The sequence below is a fragment of the Cebidichthys violaceus genome, unplaced genomic scaffold (genome assembly GCF_023349555.1).
Source record: "Cebidichthys violaceus isolate CVI_PGR_0920_01 unplaced genomic scaffold, fCebVio1.0.p SCAF_23, whole genome shotgun sequence".
Taxonomy (NCBI): Eukaryota; Metazoa; Chordata; class Actinopteri; order Perciformes; family Stichaeidae; genus Cebidichthys; species Cebidichthys violaceus.
The window spans coordinates 1,434,426-1,454,316 of record NW_027176406.1 but is presented as its reverse complement, the minus strand read 5'-3'; the positions used below and the strand labels follow the sequence as shown (position 1 = coordinate 1,454,316).

At 41.8% G+C, this 19,891-nt stretch overlaps 1 protein-coding gene across 2 annotated transcripts; it reads right to left on the bottom strand.

Annotated features, from left to right (window-relative positions):
• Window positions 1-1,549: 1,549 nt before the first annotated feature.
• On the bottom strand, window positions 1,550-12,805 carry cdc42ep1b (CDC42 effector protein (Rho GTPase binding) 1b). Of its 2 annotated transcripts, none has more exons than XM_068718944.1 (4): window positions 12,580-12,805; window positions 6,716-7,249; window positions 5,321-5,871; window positions 1,550-2,972 (listed from the first exon to the last, which is right to left on the bottom strand). In XM_068718944.1, the coding sequence occupies exons 3-4, from the start codon at window positions 5,772-5,774 to the stop codon at window positions 2,341-2,343; spliced, it is 1,086 nt and encodes a 361-aa protein (XP_068575045.1). In that variant the 5' UTR covers window positions 5,775-5,871; window positions 6,716-7,249; window positions 12,580-12,805; the 3' UTR covers window positions 1,550-2,340. The 2 variants fall into 2 exon arrangements, with proteins under 2 accessions (XP_068575045.1, XP_068575044.1); XM_068718943.1 differs by having other exon boundaries at window positions 6,716-6,955.
• Between the last annotated feature and the right edge of the window lie 7,086 nt (window positions 12,806-19,891).

Genomic DNA, 19,891 nt, shown 5'->3' with positions numbered 1-19,891 from the left:
GATGCATCCCTCCTCCACTTCATTCACCTCCAGTTTTCATCTTGACCAGCACCTATAGGACCTTCCACTGAGCCCATCAGAAGTCCTGCTCCACATCACATGAATCCAGATCTTTAGCCATTGCTCTTCATTCCTTCACAACCACCTGTGTCTACATTTTCTCGGGTATAATCCTGCACAGCTCAGGACAAAGCCCTTTAAAATAATGTTGTCACGGTGGTCTGTAATTGCCATCGTGACATGTTCTTAAACTGCAGAATTGCTGGTACCTGTGTTCTGACAATGATGAATTCAATTGTCCTCTTAAATTGAAGGTGTGTGCCAGTTGATCCTAATCAGCATTATCACTTCTCACCTGTTATATATGATGTGTAAACAATTCCTCTCATGTAAATATGTTAGGTATCATTTGTAGATCTTCCTTAAACTATCCTTTATCAATGATTTGTATATCTATGTATAGAAGCATTTTAGCTAATTGTTAACTGTTCATTATGTAGCGATGTGTAGCATAGCATTTTTACTGTTCCTCAACTATTACAAAGGAAAAGTAAAGTAAACTTTTACTAAGAATGTGCAGAGCTCTATGACCACTAGTCAACGTTATAAAACCACATTCTGTAGCTGGCTTTGTGTTCTATCATTTAATGGTGTCTAAATATGACCAAAGTGTAAAAGATGTCTAAGGTTCTGTTCAGCTGATTCTAATTGGTTTTAATCAGTGAAGCATTTGCACCCAGCTTTTGCAATGCTCATTGACCTCAGTACTTGCAGAAATATCAAGGCAATTTTTTGTATGTCAAAACCTATTCAGCAAAAAACCTGATCCTGATACTGCTGTGATTAATGTACCTGTATTAATTTAATAAAAGAGGATTCCAAGACTCTGTAAGTCTCTGCTCCCCAAAACATCTTGGAGGTCTAGCATTGCTAAAAAAAAGTCTTATTCAGCACTCTGTTGTACTTAGGTCCACCCTCTTGTGTCACTTCTGGTTGCAAAAAACCATGATGGAGACGGCCAAAAACCATGATGGAGACGGCCTAAAACCATGATGGAGACGGCCAAAAACCATGATGGAGACAGCCAAAAACCATGATGGGGACGGCTAAAATGCCACACTTGAGACTTTAAAACAGCATTCCACAAAGCAATGGTCGACATCACGTGACTAAGTCCGCTTCTTATATACCATGTTTCCACAGCACTGTACACTGCAAATGCAAGGACTTTCATCAGAGGACCATAAGCTTAATCACCATTGTGTTACCTATTTCAATGCTAGATAGTGACTTAACAGACATTGATTAAAATGATTAAAACTTTGACATTATTCCACTAAGGTGGAAACATTTTAATGTAAATTAAGGGGTTCATCTGCCAGTTTTAGTTAGACATGGGGACCAATTTGTACAAATGCTGATCATTTTACTTTGAAAAAGGGGGTGCAACATGGTCTCATGCCAAAACAAAGTGGACTGTCTATTCATATAATTAAACAGCTGTTGAGGATCTTTGATGTGTGTTCAAAATGTTGTTTTTAAAAAATGCTGAAATTTCAAATCAGGCCTTTATTGCATCAGTCATATCATTTCAGAAAACAATTAAACTGATAAAAGCTTGATAAACAGTCCTATAGCCTACATGTTACAGGTGCAGTGATCACTTTCACTTCAGAGGAACATCAGCGGAACATGTCCTACTATCTTAGTTTTTATAACACCACTATTCCTGATTACAGGTAATTTATTGACAGTGTACAGAAGTTTTATCACGTGGTTATAAAACAGCTCAGGTTCACTCTGACCTTTGTCTCAGACCTTTGAACCTGAAGATCTTTATTTATGTACATTTTGCTGTTGAACATCATGATTATGTAGTGAGTGATTATGTACAGTGTGAAAAAAATAGAAAAACATCCATTGAACATTCATTGTTCTCCAGTATAATCAGTCAGCTGTTCTGAGTATAATTAATGCAGGTGGGACGAATCTTTGTTACTGATGAAATTAAAAAGTCATTAATAGTTTGTGTTAAAAATAATCTATTTTGTGATATCAAACTCAATCAGTGACTTGTATTTTTAAAATAGTTCAAACAATCTATAAAGGCATGGCAGCAACATAGTGCAGAGAGAGGGAAAGGTCCAGGGTCAAGATCAGCATTAGTACCAGGATCTGGTCTCATGGCCCCTCATGTAGATGCATGTGAGATGAGGAAGAATATTTCTATGGAGGAACAGAACAATATAGCATAAACCCAGAACTCAGGTCACTGGAGGGCTCCTATGGTTTTATTGGATCAATAAAGTCACAGCACTTTTTCAAAGATAGTTTCACCGTCTAGACTTTGATCTCTTCCTCCTCTTCAGAAAAGGCATATGGTGTTTTACGGCTTTGGGTAAATGCAGGAGAGGTGGCGTCGTTGCTCGTCCTCGTTCCCTTTGTGAAGGACCCTCCGCCATAATGACGAGACAGCACGTCAGCGGCCCTCTGGAACCTTTCTGCCTCAATTGCAGGCTCGGCTCTCTGAGGAGACCCAGTGCACTCGTCTGGTATCGTCAGTGACCCCCTCTCCTCCTCCTGCTCTGTCCAGTTCCTGCTACAAGAGCGCCCCCCGTTCCTGCTGAATGACCCGCTGCCCATGGAGGGGTTAGGTGAAGTCGCCCCGGGGGTCTGCACAGGCGTTCCTGTTAGAGACCTATCGTCCTCTTCTTCTTCTTCCTCTCCTTCTTCTTCCTCACCTGCTTCCTGGCTGTGATCGGACATTTGAAGGCAGCTGCGGTTGTCAATCAAGCTCAGTACCTCAGTCATAAGGGATGGGCCAAGGTCAACAGTGAACGAGGTGAGGGAGTCTGAGCGTGTCAGTGTGATGCCGCTGCTGTCTGCTAGAGATCCTTTCCGGACGTCTCCATCTTGAAACTGTCTGTCAAGGCGAGAGAGGCGGGGCAGAGTCACAAATCCAGACTGCAGACCTGCAAACAAGCAGAAGAAGAAAAATGCACTGAAGTCACTGAAGTGATCTGGACTAATGATACAACACACAGAAAACATCTTGGAGACATTCTTAACCTTGAACCAGAATAATCTCAATGTATGTATGTTACTTGCTGCATTTTCAATCTGAAAGCACTTTGCTAAGAATAAACCTGTGACAACACTTGAAGGGATATCCAATCTAAAACAGAATTGACATTTTTACAAACACAAATTCCTTTGAGTTGGAAATCAGATAATGAAGACTCTATGGGCACATAGAGTTCAGAATCATTTTATTTGTGTAAATCTGAAAAGTCCCAATATACCAGAAATCTTGAGAAATAATATATTTTAAAAAGAAACTGATCAAGAGGAAAATAATTAAGTACACACTGTTAAATAGAGCTATGTCCAGTAATTACCTTCCTTCACCACAGGGTGGCAGCATCTAACAACCCAGTAACTCAATGCTGAAACGTCCCTGCAGGGATTTCTGTCTTCTTGCCAGACTAAATGTTACAGACAGTCGAAAACAGGAGGACATGTAAGTGCGCTATGGTGCCACTGAAAGGATCGGAAAGGGAGAAGAACAAGAAGGACGGAAAAACAAATGTGAAGTAACTGGAAACTTGCCATGATGTTTCATGATGGGAGTCCATCAAAGACCCTGATGAAGGCCTCAAGCTATAGCGTGATAATAAAGTTGTTCTATATGCAACAAGTGTTTCTGGAGCTGTTGCTATGAAGTGAAAATGATTTCAATGAAATGGTCTCAAATGTGTATTACTTGAAAAATAAGAATGACAAATGTGTGCAATTTGTGCGTAATTTTGGGTATTCACAAATGTGTTCCAATCTATACACAAATGCCAAACAATTTGAACCCATGTACAACACATATTGAAAACAATATATTTACTTAACAAGTTCAGTTGTTTGTGACAAACAACTGAGCGAATAAGAAAAGATGAATGGAAACAATGACATGCAGGCGAACTGAGAAGCACTGATGACAAAAAGTCCCCATCATCCTTCAGTTCACTGACTCTCTATGCCGGATCCACATCACTCAGTTTGGGCAAATTCCTTATGAATTGAGTAAGTAATCTGTAGATGGAAGAGGGGGTTTCCAGTCCAGGCTCTGCACACTGCTGCCTGATAAGCTCTGATTGGTTAGCAGATATAATGAATGGTGTGTTTATGCTGAGCATGCAGGCAGTGACACATGCACACAGAGACGACAGGTAAATGCTCACTAAGTATCTTTCCTTCTCCCAAAACCAGCTGTGTGTGTGTTTGTGTTTATAGACCTAATTGTGTACAGGTGTTGCCTAGGTGATTCCAGATGACTCAGAAGAAGCCCGCATGTTTGTTGGTTGTCTTGGAGGAATGTGGGAGCGACATTGAAAGGAGGGCAACCTCACTCTCTCTGTTGGTGTGTTCACCGACATTTATAGTCCTGTTTGGACCAAGTCAGCTAAGCAGCTCTTTGTGCTGTTTGGTCTGCTGGGGAGTGAATAGTGAGAACTGCAACTGTAATGATATATAGACCACCAGTTTGTTTCCCCTAATTCATGCTAACTAATGTAGTGCTGGTCTACCACTGAGCTGCAGCCTATCGGTCATTGATCATTCAGACACAAATGCTCCATAAGTTAGAGTGATGGTCTGAGCTTCTAACTAATGATTATGACCTTACCAAATCTCATCTGTTTTTTTTTTTTTTTTTTTTTTTTTTTTTTTTATGTTTACATCCAGAAATCACTTGTTTGAATTGTTTCTCTGAAGCTTTTTTTTCTCGTTTGCACTCTTTGTTGACGTGTTTCCAGAACAGAAAACTCTACATATATCATGTAATTTAACATGTTTAGTTGGCAAATGTGCAAACATGAGGTCAGTTTTAGGCCTTGATTCAAAAAACAAATTGAGGAACAACTGCACCAAACGTACACATTTGTTTTGTTCCATCTCCCTGTCAGTACTAATCATTGCTATATCCTGTCTACAGCTGTTTCAAAGGAATTTTGTCTCATGCGAACTTAGTGTTAATGACAGAGCTCTCTTACTCAATGCTAAATTAACAAGTGAGGCCATTTCTGTTAAACAGGACAAAAGTCCAGCTGAAAGCTGAATCAGTGTGTCAGTGGAAAAGTCTTTCGCTGTTTTTTTTTAGCAGCAATGTCAAAATATTATTTTTTGGGCCAAACTTCTTCCATAGAGTTATCCAGCATTAGCATGCCATGGAAGTGAGACAGTTTGGAAACTGACATATTTCACATGACATTTAACTCAGAGGCTTTCCATAAACCCTGTCCCATGCAGGATGTGATTATTGATATCTCACCATATGTGCAGAGGGAGTCATCTGTTGAGCTGATGGAGCTGGAGAACATCACCCGCTGAAGGCACCCATTAGGGGAGTCCACGTTCAGCTGGGGCAGGGAGATGGCGTTCTTGATGATGGGTGAGACGTCTGGTGGTGGGGACGACAAGTCACGGGAGCCCCCCCGCGGCCGTGGCACAGAGTTTTTCCGCACATGCCCAAAGGTGCGTGTAAAAAACCTGGTTGTCCTGGAGCTGTTTGCTGAGTCCGGACTGCCTGGCTCCCTGATGCCCCCGTAGTTGCTAAGGAAGGAAGTGTCACCAAACACCTCCCCGCCACGGCCAACATGCATAGTGTGTCGGAAGTCGCCCAGCGGCGGGCTGATCATGTCCACTGAGAGTTCACTCTTGAAACGACGCTTCCCCTGAGAGCCAGACACAAGGCCTTTAATCCCTGGCAGTTTTCCCAGACTCATGGTGGCAGAAAAGTTGTGTAATTTCGCTTTAATTTGGATGAGAGTGTCTGAGCTCTGCGCACATGTCAGTCAAGTTTAAATTCCAACTTAGGGTCCACTGTAAAACCAGAGAGAGAGAAAAAAAAGAAATTAAATGTGGGGGACAGTGAGAACAGAAAACACAAATATGTGGTTGCTCAGTCGGCAGAGAATGTGTGTATAATCCATTCTCCACACGGCCAGAGCCAACTATTCATCCACAAACAGCCTACGGTTTCCCTTTCGGATCTACACTAAAAGATGCCAGTCTCTCTCCCTCTCAAGCACAGCTAGCACTGCACATGGCCAAACCCTCAGCTCGCTTCTACTGCCCAGCAGATGACAAAATAACACAGAAGATGAATTATAAGGCCACACTTTGTTGCCTCTGGCTGCCACAGTTCATGTGGTTGGAGAATTTGGGGCTGGCTGGACTCTTCTTCGGATTTGGTTTAGCGAGTGACAGTAGAAATACAGAATCCAGCCACAACTGCAAATAAACTGAGACATGACTTCAGCCAAACAACTCCGCTGGTTTGCGAGACAATAGTAATGAAATGGAGTGATGTTGTTCACTGTGTCCACTTCATTTGATATCTTTTAGGATTTGGAGAACTGTCTTGTTGTCAGTCTCAACTTACGTTTTACTCGCAACACTAAGTGGATTAACTCACCAGGAAGCCTTGTTAAACCAAAGTGAGACTGGAGAGTATTGTGCACCAGCATACAAATTCATAAATTACTCTTTATAGGCCCATTTCCACCAGAATGGGGTTACCCTTCTCACTATTATTTAGGTTTCAGATGATCCTACAAGCTATAGTAAAGTAGTTTATGTCTGATGTGTTACTCTGTAATCCTGCACTTTAGAAGAAAAAGACAGCTAAATGCCAACACAGCAGTATCACCACTCCGGAGCTTACTGGTAACAAGTCCTTTTTGTGTGTCTTCAATACATCACAGCTTTTAGGAGAATCTTGTGTGTCTCAAGTCCAGACGGAGAGAGCTTGGAGTCCACTGCCATGCACCGTCTCTCCCACTAAAGACGTTTATTCATGTGTGGCACCAAACTGTCCATGGGACATCCTGTCAGCAGGCCTGTCGCCCCCGCTTCTTTGTGTGTTCTCCGTTCCCCTGGTCCCTCGGCCCCCGCGACGTCGGCCCTTTGAGAGGCAATGAAAACAATCAGAGCAAAGGAAAAAGGAGGGTGATGCTTTCTAGAAAAGGGTAACAATGTAGAGTGTCGTAGTCCAGCGACTGTTTTGCCTGCATCACCCAGAAGGAAAAAAAAGGCTCATCCAGGATTGTCCATGCACTGGATTAGCTGCTAATCCCTTCTGTCTTCCCTCCCTCTCTGACTCCCTCACTTGCTCTCTGCCTTCTTCAATCCACTTAGTTCTCCGATGGTTTCCAGCTAGGGAGTCTTCTGTGTTTTCATTTAGTTCACTTAAGACCAGCTGGGAGAACAGACAGAGAAAAATGTCAGTGACATACTAGACGAAAAACTGAAACAGGAGCGTTCAGGTGCACATAAATGTGTCAGGCGTCTAAAACTTTGGATTGACGGATGCATGCTGGGAATGTAATTCTCTCTCTCGGTTGCCTTGAGGAGTCAGCAGGTTCTCGAGAATTTGTTCAGGGACCAAACTTGACAAATTGAACCTGTGTACTCTCTAAGTCTGACTCATATGATAAATATTAATTTCAGTACAAGTACTTTCCGTTATTCTCTCCTGAGTACAACAGTACATTTCTATCATTATACAGTTTCATTGATATCCACTTTAGCACTGATGCAATAAGGAGATTAGTCAATCTACAGAAAATATTTAACCATTTTGATCCACAATTTTTCTAACCTTAGAGCACATATACTAAATATCATGATCTGGTTTTGGACTGATGGTTGAATAGAAATTGTTTTTTAAAGACCATATCATTTTTCATTATTTCATGACACTTTGCAGACTAAATAATGAATCAATTCATTGGAAAATATCAGACTAAATGATCATTAAAAATAATCCCTATTTGGAGTGTATGCTAAGGTAGGATCTTCCAAATGTGATATTTATGTTAATTAAATTTTTTACATTACATTTTTCAAATTAAACTGAATTAAAAGTGAAACCCACATGTGATGTGACATAAACACAAGAGCCCCATGTCTGCACATGTTTAACCACACTGAGCTGCAGAGAAGCCAGGTCTATGTTGCAGATTTATGCACAACATTAACACCATAAATCCACCTCTCCAGAGATAGAAATGTTTCCTGCAGTAGCCTGTCTGCTTTTCCTGGATATATTCCGAACACCATATTCCCGTTTTCTGAAGAAATTACTCTGAGGCAAGGCGAGCACTGGTAAACTCTAAACATGTGACCTCTCCAAACCATAGTCTGTGTTGGATTAATGTCGCAGGAGTTACTAGTTTAAACTGCTGCCAGGCCAATCTGCCCATGTGCTGGTGCCACTCTTACTGGGCACTGGCCTGGGCTCAGATTACCTTCCCTAAATCTTTAACTAATCCCAATTTCTCAACGGCACAAAGGTTCAGGGGGGGGGGGCATCGCAGGGAGCAGCCAGAAACAGGAAAGTAGGGAATAAATGGTGAAAATATGGGTGTGACAGAAAGAGTACTCAATTTAGAGTGACCATTCATAAAGCGGAGGGAGTGGAGGTACGATGGATTTCAGCCGTTGCCAGACCACTTCTGATCCTCCAGCACAATAACATTAAGCTTAAGAGAACGATTAGGGCCTGTGGGGCACGGAAAGGTGAGAGACAGATAAACATTAGCGAGGGAGACAGACATCCATTGTCACTGTCAACACCAAGTTTGGAAAAAAATCGAATAATTTCAGAAATGTGTCTATATTGACGACCTTTAAATATAATTTCCATCCCGAAATCCTTCATTTTGCTCCTGCATTTCAGTCATCTGATGATAATTCACAGCTTTTCATTGTGTAATTAACTTGTTTTCTCCTGCCTTTATAGCTGCCAATTTCTTTTACCCCCATATCAGCCTTTTATGTGGTTTTCCGTCTTCCCTGTGAGCAGTAAACGCAGCTCAACACAGATCTCTTCATGCACACTAAAGTGTAACTGCCAGCACAGAAATTCACTCGGGGGACTTCATTCAGAAAATTGGCCTCATTAAGGATACGCGGAAAGACATTTATATGTGCTAAACATGTTATTTATCCGTAAATTGTACCTGCAGGCATCCATATACAAGCCTGTTTTGCGCGAGCTGCTTGACTGATTGCAGAGACAGATACAGGAAAGTAAAATGGGAACAGCTTGCAATGGGACCAGACCGGACACCATCTATTATGGCCATCACATAAAGGATCTGAGGACGCTGATGAGAAACACATTTTTACCTTGTCTTTATGTGTTTTTTTCTTTTTTACCAGACTATTCTATTTTCAGCTCTCAACCTTTTAGCTCTCTGTTTTTCCCTGTGTGACAAACGCACACACACACACACACACACACACACACACACACACACACACCGACATGTTTCCCATCTCTCTCATTCTCCTTGTTGCAGGCAGATTTTATGTGTTAGTCAAACATCTGGTACCACAGAGCCACAAATTGCAGAACCGGGCCTGGTGACATTTGAGGGGCCGTTCAAGCCCAGTGGCTAAGAGTGAGATACATCTGTGTGCTCGCACATGGACTTACACACAAACACAGGGCTGTGTCGCAGTAGGTCAGCTCTGAGTTGCTTCCTCCACTGGAGGAAGATAAAAACAGATAAAACGGAAGTAATTGTTTTTGGTACCAAGGACGAACGATTGAAAGTCAGCAGTCAGCTTCAATCACTAATGTTAAAAACCACAAACCAAGCCAGAAACCTAGGTGTAGTTATGGATTCAGACCTCAACCTGAACAACCATATCAAGACAATCACAAAATCATCTACTATCACCTGAAGAACATATCAAGGATTAGAGGACTTATGTCTCAACAGGATTTGGAAAAACTTGTCCATGCATTTATCTCCAGTAGACTGGACTACTGTAACGGTGTGTTCACAGGTCTCTGTAAAAAGTCAATCAGAAAGCTGCAGCTGATTCAGAACGCTGCAGCTCGAGTCCTCACTAAGACCAAGAAAGTGGATCACATCACTCCAGTTCTGAGGTCTTTGCACTGGCTTCCTGTCCAACAAAGAATTGACTTTAAAATCCTGCTGTTAGTTTATAAAGCACTGAATGCTTTAGGGCCAAAATACATCTCTGATCTGCTGCTACCTTATGAACCATCCCGACCCCTTAGGTCGTCTGGGACCGGTCTACTTTCTGTTCCCAGAGACAGAACTAAACATGGAGAAGCAGCGTTCAGTGTTTCTGCTCCACACATCTGGAACAAAGTCCCAGAAAGCTGCAGGTCTGCTGAGACCCTCAGCTCCTTTAAATCCAGACTGAAGACTTTTCTGTTTGCTGCTGCCTTTGATTGAACCAGATTCAAGGATTTTAATCAATTTCCTGCATTTCTGCATTTTACTACTGTATTTTATTTTCTTACACAGCTTTTTAGTGTTTTAATGACTCTTCCTGTTTTTAATGTTTCAATGAATGTTCTTAATTTTTAATTTTTAATTTTTTTTTAATCTCCTTTTCTTTTGCATTATATTTTGATGCTTTTAATGGTTTTATGTGAAGCACTTTGAATTACTTTGTTGTTGAAATGTGCTATACAAATAAACTTGCCTTGCCTTGCCTTGGACCGGAGGGCCTTTTACAGCACCGAACCAGCAAACTGTGGTTGAGGTCAGTACACCCTGACCATTACGCATGACTCCAAAATACAACATGCACTCAGTCAGTTTACAAGGATCTACTGCTGCGACGTGGCAAAACACTCCAAACCCTGCCAGGTCTTTATGGTGAGGGTGTCTCTGCGCTGCCTGCAGTCAAGTGTCTTACTCTGTATGTTATCTGACTGCAATGACAGCTAACTGTCATGAGTTATGAATCTTACTATCTGATGGTGATATGTGTGTAATTATGGGTTCATGACATTGTCTGACAGTATCAGACTGTGTCTATATGTGTTTCACATCTGAGAACTGTAACTTGTAAATTAACTTCCTGTTCACGCCCTCTCACACTTTCCTTAATGCACTACCGAGTCAACAAACTAGCTCACGAGAAGAAGCATTTGAAATAAGAATTTTCTGCACAACTAGTTCAATGAATTCATTTAAAGCACAAAGAAAATATTGCTAAACAACAGCAGGCTAAGCAACCACATCAATCTTTATGGTCAGGTTTAACCCTTGTCATGGATTCTTTTTTTATTTTGTATGCATGGGACCTTTGTCAATAGAACGCAGGAGAAACGAGGCCAAGCAACAGTGAAGTGCAAACACAACTCATTTCATTTCAATAGACATGCTGAACAAAGAGCATAAGGAAATGTTGCCTCTCCAAACTTCCACCTGGCAAACATAAACAGAGAGGCACAGTTAAAGTGGCCGCTTAAAGCAACGCTCATTCAAAGTCTTATTTGAAAAGTCTGTGTAAGTGATGATCATTATCATCTCCAGTGCTCACTCACTATCATATTACATCTTTATGATTTTTCATTTTTGTCCTATTTTTGTATCACAATGTCGTGATCGTCACTTCTTCATAAAATGGGTGCAGCTGTCTCCATTGCGTCACATCACAGCTATCCACATTTGAAATCACCAAGCAAACCCATTATTATGCACATATACTTAGTTTAATGTTCTGGTCCTTGTTTGCTGTTGCAGTGTCCACTGAGGACCTATGCTGCTGCAGGGACAGACAGAGTGTCCAGATGATTGAATGGATGAGGGACAGTCTCTATAACCATTACGTCACCTCCCTGACAGGCGGCCAGTCCACTGATCTGAGATCTGGCATGTCCCTAAGACAGTTGCTCTGTGGTTCCAGTGGAGGAGCACAGTGACCAAGTGATTTTGACTGCTTCCACCACACCTCTCACCAGTTAGAACACTGTTTGAAGTCATATAATAGAGCGCTTACATTTTCAACTTACACAGCAAGTTCTATTGAAATGTGACCTAAAAGCACGACTCACCACCGAACTAAAGGGAAGTAATGCTGCAGAAGAGGATGTACAGAAGGTAACATGATGTAAATTTAAAAAGGACTTCTTAGTAACATTGCAAACACTGATACAAGGCTGAGTCGTTATGCCAAATGGCAGAATTTGGAAAAGTTGTATTGCAATGCAGTTTTTGTCTATATACCTTTTTAGAAGAACTGAATAACTGAATAACTGATGCACCTGCATTCTGGACACAGATAATTTGTCCCCTTTGGAGCTCTAATAGTTTTCTCAAGCTAGATGTTATTTAAAGTTGACAAATGCTGCTAATTGGCATTAAGGCAAGTTTTTGTTCACACATATAGCTTGATCAAGACCTTCTAGTTGATTATGTTATTTTGTCTAAACCGTTCAAAAGCCCAAGAGAAACACGAACTCACTATTTAACCAACTGACTCCACGGGGATGTACGCACGTGGGCATTAAGGTGCAAAAGTTGATCGTGACCAAGTGATTTTAGAGTGAGACTTTGCGCATTTGGCTGCTCTGATTGCGCTCTTCTATTACGCACAGAAAATGCACTCATACGTGTTTATATACAAAGCCAACAAAACTGGATTAGATGTCGACTGTGTAGTAATTTTCTGCTGTTGATTTTTCACATCCAGTCCTCGTCATGCAACTTAAATTAAACAAAGTTATTTCCAAACTTTACAGAATTATCTTACCGTAAAACAAAGTAGTCCCTTCGAAAAACACAACGTCCCCACCCCTATTCTCTGTCGTTCTCCTCGGTTTGCGGTCCGCACCGTATGTTGCCGCATGGACATGAACTTTGCATCGGTGCAGCGGCTCCGTGCTGCTGCTGACAAGTGGAGTGGAAGGAGATGGAGAGGAAGAGGAAGAGGAGGAGAGGGAGAGGAGGAGGAGAGGGAGGAGGTCGCTGGACTCGAAGCGTGAATTAATAAATAATAATGGATGTTGAAGGAAGCCATATAGCCCTAATCCTGAAACAGAGTGGTTGAAGTGAATGCCTAAGAGTGTACTCTACAGTGTGTGTGTGTGTGTGTGTGTGTGTGTGTGTGTGTGTGAGGAGTCTCTTGATGCTTGGACTCATCAGGTCTTAACCTCGGTTCGTCTCAGTCTGCCATTGCCTTAGACAGATGTTTAACATGTGAACCCTTTAATCTATAGGCTGCAATCACTTGGACATTTAATCAAAACCATGAGATGTGCAGCAAACACAATGAAACACACACACACACACACACACACACACACACACACACACACACACACACACACACACACACACACTCACAGTTGTCATTTCTGACCTTTACTCAGCCCTGTAAACATGAACTCTTAAGAGTTCCCATGGGCGTTATCAACCTTTCTTCTCTCTGTGACCCCTCTTCACCTCACTCTTTACAAAAATACACTCATCAGCAACTTTCAGTTGGGCATGCAACAATAGGCAGCATGTGTGTACAGCAGAGTAAGACATTAGCCACATTTTAAAGGGTGTTTTTTACCATTTGATGTGATTTTCAGAGGTGTTTTTCACTGTTTGACATGCATGTTGTCAGTGCAGGCTACTTCTGTGTTTGCTGATCTACAACAGAAATACAAGCACAGATGCACAGACTGGCATCACCACAGTATCAAGACATCAGACCAAGGCACACACAAACAAAAGGCCAGATATTGTAGTGACTAATCCAAATTGTTATACAGTGCTGTCACTGAAATAAGCAACAACAGCAACAACAAAACGATGTTCTGATTTCATCATCTCTTTGCAGTGAGTTCCAGGTACATATGTGGTTTAACTGACACCTAAGGGAGGAAGGGTTAGTACTGAAACCAGCTGTTGCATCCTGAGAATAACAACAACAACAACAAATAAAGAATATTCAAGAACTGACTATGGATGAACAGAAGCCCAAATGTCCAAGCTATGAAGGGCTGTGATGCAGTTTTGACAAACAGAAATCAATTTACTAAGAATGAATGTCCCGTGTGGAGTGTGTGTGTGGGGGGGGGGGGGGGGGGGACACACACAGGCGCTGCTGTTTTGACAGGGGAATGAGATTAAAGAGAAACGGGAGCAGGGTGAGGGCAGGAAAAGAGGCTGAGGGTAATCAACTCTAAGCAAGGGGAAAGAGGAGGTTTAGTGGAGAGGATGTGAAGGGTGATGGGGCTTGACAGCAGACATGAGAAATTAAGGGATCATCTTTGCTGTAGATCTGGGAGGGCGAGCAGCTCTTGTTGACAACAGCTGCAAAGTATCAGAGGCTCTCTGATGGGCAGTGAATGTGAAGGCGAGGAAAAGAAAACCAGAGGACAGACGGAGTGGTGGAAAAGGGAAAGAGCATTGACAGGAAAGTTAACACCACAAACTTACGAAAATCATGTTGAAAATCATGTCTGTGGAAAGAATTGTGTGAACTTATATTTAATCAGTATTGTACAATAAAGTTATAGTATAAATGCATAGAAGTGACAGAGATATAACAGAGAAACGTGATCCAACGTGGGGAAAAACGGGCTGAAGCATGAAGCTCATGTGCATGAAAGGAGGAAAGAGAAGGAGGCGGAGAGGAAGGAGTGCTAGTCAAACAGGATGAGAAGTCTCTGAGACAGAAAAAGATTTTCTTCACAGGAAATGACTTTCTCACAAATCAGCAAGGCAGCCAAGAAGCTCTGATCGCTTTCAGACACTGAAACAGCTCACTATTATTACTGTCACTCAGACACTATAGGTTCACCCAATAAAAACACATCCAAACAAGTCAGGTGTGAATTATTGTAAAGGTGGTTCCACTTCACCCCGAGCATTACCCTTCATGGTGGGTCTCGTCGATCTGGAGGTTTTTTTGGTTTTGTGAATCTGTCTCCTGCTCTGGAGGACAGATCCAGATTAGACTCCTGTTCTCATAAAAACCCAGATGTGCATTTGGAGAGCACCGTCCGGGAAGTGGGACTGTTCAGTTGAAGTGGGGGGAGAGTGGTGTGAGGAGGTTTGATATATGGAGGGGTACATGAAAGAAGTCGACCAGTGTGTCTTTGTTTGGACTGCGCTCCTGTTTCCGTGGATTCCGACTGGCCAGGAAGCTGAGTGTTGGTCCACAGACAATAGAGTATTGTAATGTCAGTCCTCCGTGCTTTCTAGACTACAATAATAAAAACAGGCATGAACACACAGACACATACTGAAACACTTAGTTCTGACTGTCACTGAGCAGGGGCTGTTTGCCTTTTTTTTTTAGAAACCTGGTTCAAATTGAGGAGTCAAATGTTTTTTTGTCAAAGGTTGTGCCGGGACATAAAAACAACTTTCTGATATCAACCCTACATTGTAATTCAACACATCAAATAGATTCAAACATTAGTTGTTGGACCTGTCATTGATTCATAAGTGTTGGAAATCTAAATGTACTGCTCATGATAAACTCTCCGTGAATGCCTGTTATTTAGTGAATGAATGAGGTGATGATTTTGGATTTTGGATGATAGCTCAGATCACCTGGAATTTAACCTGAAACAATTTCAGTCCTCAGTCTGACTTTCTAGCTTTGCTGCGTCTGATGATGTACATCCTGTGTAGGTTTTAGTGTTGCTCCTAATACTCATATTTGAGCAGAGGCTGTTAAGTGACAACAGCCAACAGAGTTGAATGACAGTATTCAGGGGCCAATAAATAAAAAATAAAAAACTTTTAGTTTCCATCTTTAGACCTATAATAAATGACACGTCTCACCATCTGAAAAATACCAGGTCAGTAGAGTCCTATAGTGGTCAAGTGTGACTACCTTAAAAGCAGATCCCAGCATGAAGCAGTGAATTGAGAAGCTGGGAGAATTCTCTTGTTTTGACGAGGGCCCAGTGACTCAGCTAGGGTTAATCCATTGTCTCTGTATGTCTGCCAGGGGGAGACAGATGATGATGTCTGGGAGAGCTGCTGAGCATTGAAACCAGCCATTGTACTTCCAGACATACTGTATCCATAGTTAGAACGTTCACACATGGAGCTGGACATGGAAACAGACACCAAATATCGTCAGGGGGTTATTAGGAAACTAAATGGCTTCCTGTTATTGTAATGAATAACTTGCATCTCCTAATTCCTGCTTTAAACTACTATGTTGATATACGAGTTCGTTGGATGACCCTAAAAATATTGTGTTTGTGTACTACTCAACACATTGTTGAGTAGAGCTTGAAATGGAGTCTTACCACACAACCACTCTCGTACTTTATTGTTATCATTCCCAAGAGGAAGGGTGTTTGTTTTGTTGATGCCAGTTTAAAAAAGGGAAAGCCAGAGGACCGTGACAAACATGCGACCCCTGACTTGTCTGAAAACAGTGACCCCTGGACATCCTCTCCAAGTCCGTCTGTTTAGACATCGTGCACAAATAGAAGCAGGAACATTGACTGTTGATGCCAAAAGCGTTGCGCTTAGTGTGACTGCTCTATATGTAACACCATGCAACTTTGAGCATGTGGTAAGCAATAGTTGCATTTTTAAACCTGAATGTGTATCTGGAAATTGATGTGCAGCGGTTGGTAAAGCTGTCCGTGTCTGCAGCGGTGGAGCTCAGATTTAGAGAGCCATCTAACACCCTGTAATTCAAACGTCTCAACTCAAGCCTCACCGCTCTGGAGGGAGAGTGACAGGAAGGGGAGCAGGCCGGGCTGTCAGTTTTTTTTTACTGGCTCTACAAAGTCAGGCCCGTGTGCACATTTGTCTGCGAGTATGTAGAAGAGTAGAGACCATCAGCTGGAAATTCGTACGTCGCACTATGGGTGTCATTGTGTGGGGAAACAGGGTATTTATCCTGAGCTGAGGTTTAAATTCCTTTTTGTAGTCCTACAGTAGACATTTATGGTTTGTAGTTTATGTCACACTGCTCTTTAAAGTAGTATAGTTGAAAACTAAGAGGTGATTGTATTATCCAGCCCTGGACCAAGAGTTGATTTAGTGATTTAAAAACTTGTGTTCGGTTGCTCCTTGATTGTGGCCAGCACTCAGAATGGATGATGACTCCTCCCAGAAGCTCCAAATTTGTCCAGATGAGGTTCTGTGAGGTCTGAATTGTATCAAGCTCAGCCACATCGCCTCCAAATGAGGTTTCTTTGTCAGCCTGCATGGCTTCGGAAAATATTTCACACAGCAGGTCATGAAAATGTAATCTTTTAATTAAAGTTTTTCAAGTTTATTCCGTGATAAATAAAAGAGCCCTCTGGTTTTATTGTTGTAATATTTTTGTCCCACTCATTGTTTGTCCAAGCTTCTTGTTTGCTTCAATAACAATTCCTCCCTTCACTCTGACCCTTTGCTGTATTGATGTTGATTCCATGTTAAACAGGAAATTGCAGGGTATTACTCTGGGATATTTACAAGTTTCATTTTTTTGGTCAAGGCAAATCCATCAGCACAGCACCCTTAGAAATACAGCTTCCTCTTTGCAAGTGGAGAGCGGAGAGAAACGCGTGTATTTCAATGGTGCATGATATTCATTTCTCAATCTCAATTTTGTCATAAACCATCAAGGGTATCTTGAGTAGCACCAGCCTGATGAATGGAGAGCTACTGCCACAGTATCAGCCTACAGAGGAAACATAAATCACATGTCAAGATTTAAATCTGTCTCAATTACTCATGCTCCCATCCCTCTCTTTCTCTGCCTCTGTTTTCAAAAAAAGTCAGAAAAGACGCATTCTTCACGGACACAAAGGGGTGATTCTGTGCTGCCGCCAGGCTTGAGTCATAGATGGAGCCATGGGGGTTCAGCTGCTGGGTGAAGAGCCGGGCCTGTTGTGTGCCGGGCAGGACAAGTGTGGAACAAACATAGAAATGAAACCTACAGACACTGCTGCTGTTTAAGCTGTTGGCCTACATTGTTGAATAGTTATAGATTAAGGCAGATTTAAATGAATTCTGGTGTCTGATTACATCCTGTGCTGAACCTTTTTGCATGTGGGGAAGCCACTCCGTCTAACATGCACTTCACACAGATAATCACACAGATATATATAAAGCAAATAGTTGATGGTTGTCAGTCCCGCCCAGCTCCTGATGCCGTGAAGCTTATCATTTCAAAAAGACACCAAACCATCAGCTGCTCACTCACTTGTTGTCTGGAGAGGGAAACAAATCAACTTAAAGAGCTACAGATTAAAGCGTACAGAGCACTTAAGGGAATTCTGCACGGCCCATTTCTGTGTGACTGAACTGTCACAATATCACACATTCCAGCATTAGCAAGCTGTGGGGTCCAGTGCTGCCGTCAATGGCTCCTCTGTGCCGCCGTCACCTCAGAGACAACAGGAATGCTCATCCACTGCAGCCCTCCCTCCTTCCCTCCTTCCCTCCTTCCCTCCTTCCCTCTTTCCCTCCTTCCCTCCCCTTCCCTCCCCTCTCTCCCTCCCCTCACCAAGGCCGGGACTGCACTGCTGGAGGATGGATGGGTCTGTCGGAGGAAGAGGCAGAGTGTAAATGACAAATAGTGAAGCAATGAGAGGGAGACAAAATGGAAGAAGAGCACAGAAAGAAGGGGTATGGAAAGAAAGACAGAGAGGAGGTGTGTTTGTGAGTCATAATCAAGGATGAGGGACAGAGAATCAGTGATGATACAGCACAAGATTAGTTTAAAACACAACAAGGAAGTAGAGTTATTTATATAATCTTCTCTATTTCCTGTCTGTTCGTTATCACATCTAAAATCAATTACCTGATAAACATGAAAAAGATTTTAAAAAATCATACCATGTCCCTGCATAAGGTTAAGATATTATACAGTCAACACGGCTCAACTACTTTTGTAGGTCTTTGAGTAATGTATACAATTACAGATCCTTCAGTAAGTGCATAAAATGAATGGATGTCATATACCGTATGCTATTATTGTGCAGTTTATCATACAGAGAGCTGCAGGGATGATGTCTTTTTGTAGGCCAACCCAAAAGTTAGCATCGCACTGGTTCTTTCTACAAAAAGCCAATGATATTATTCCACTGGATTTTGGATCATTGCAGAAAATAAACCCTGTGGCGAACAGAAGTATATGATACTTACACGTTTTATTCAGCAAGATAATCTTCACAAACGAACACCACTCTTATCGTTTTTGGAGCTTAAATACAATAGAAATAAAAAGCTAACATTAGGCTAGTCACAGACACTAAGTCAAATTTATTTTATGTATGATCATACTTGGCGATAAACCGTTTCTGAACTACAATGACTTCATGTTACCACAACGTAGCTAAAGGCGGACTAGTGCTCAGCGTGATGACGTTTTGTAGCCTCATTTAGCCTCTTGTTAGCAACTGCCTTTTATAAGACACTCAAAACTTCTAAATTCATGAGAGGAGTATTTACTGACATGTTGCACATGTAGAACAAAACGTTGAAATATTTTAAGCTTGTTGTTAACGACAAACCTTATTTCAGGCATCTAACCCAAAAAACATTTTTTTAAATTAACTTTGAGATGAGGGAACTGGAAGTGCAAAAATGCTGACTCATTTCTGGGTTTTAGGACTCATTCCTGCAGCACTCTATTCTAAGTGAGACCAAGGCCTGACGCAAAGTCTGTATTTGTTTCTGCATAAGCGTGTAGTTTATTAAGAGGACATTTGTAGAGAGAGCAACCTCACATGTAAGCTTCCTGTAGTGTATATGAGTACATAATATCTCTATATCTAAATGATATCTCAGCAGCAGTACCGAGACCCCAAACAGGAGGCCTGTTTGTTTTGGGGAGGCCCAGGGACGAAGAGTAGGCTGACATTTCCTGTCCACAAGCCAAGAAAAAGACACATTCTTCTGCTAGGCACCCTGCATTTCCTGTCTGCCTTCAGACTCAAACTGCAAGACACATTTCACACTACACCCTCTGCCCGGTCCCATCCCACACTCAAGAGTTATCATTTAAAATCTTTGATATAGCCTACATTTGTGTATATTTTCACAAACCAAGGATTTATACAATGTACCTCTAAAATGTACATAATTTGACTTGTGACACA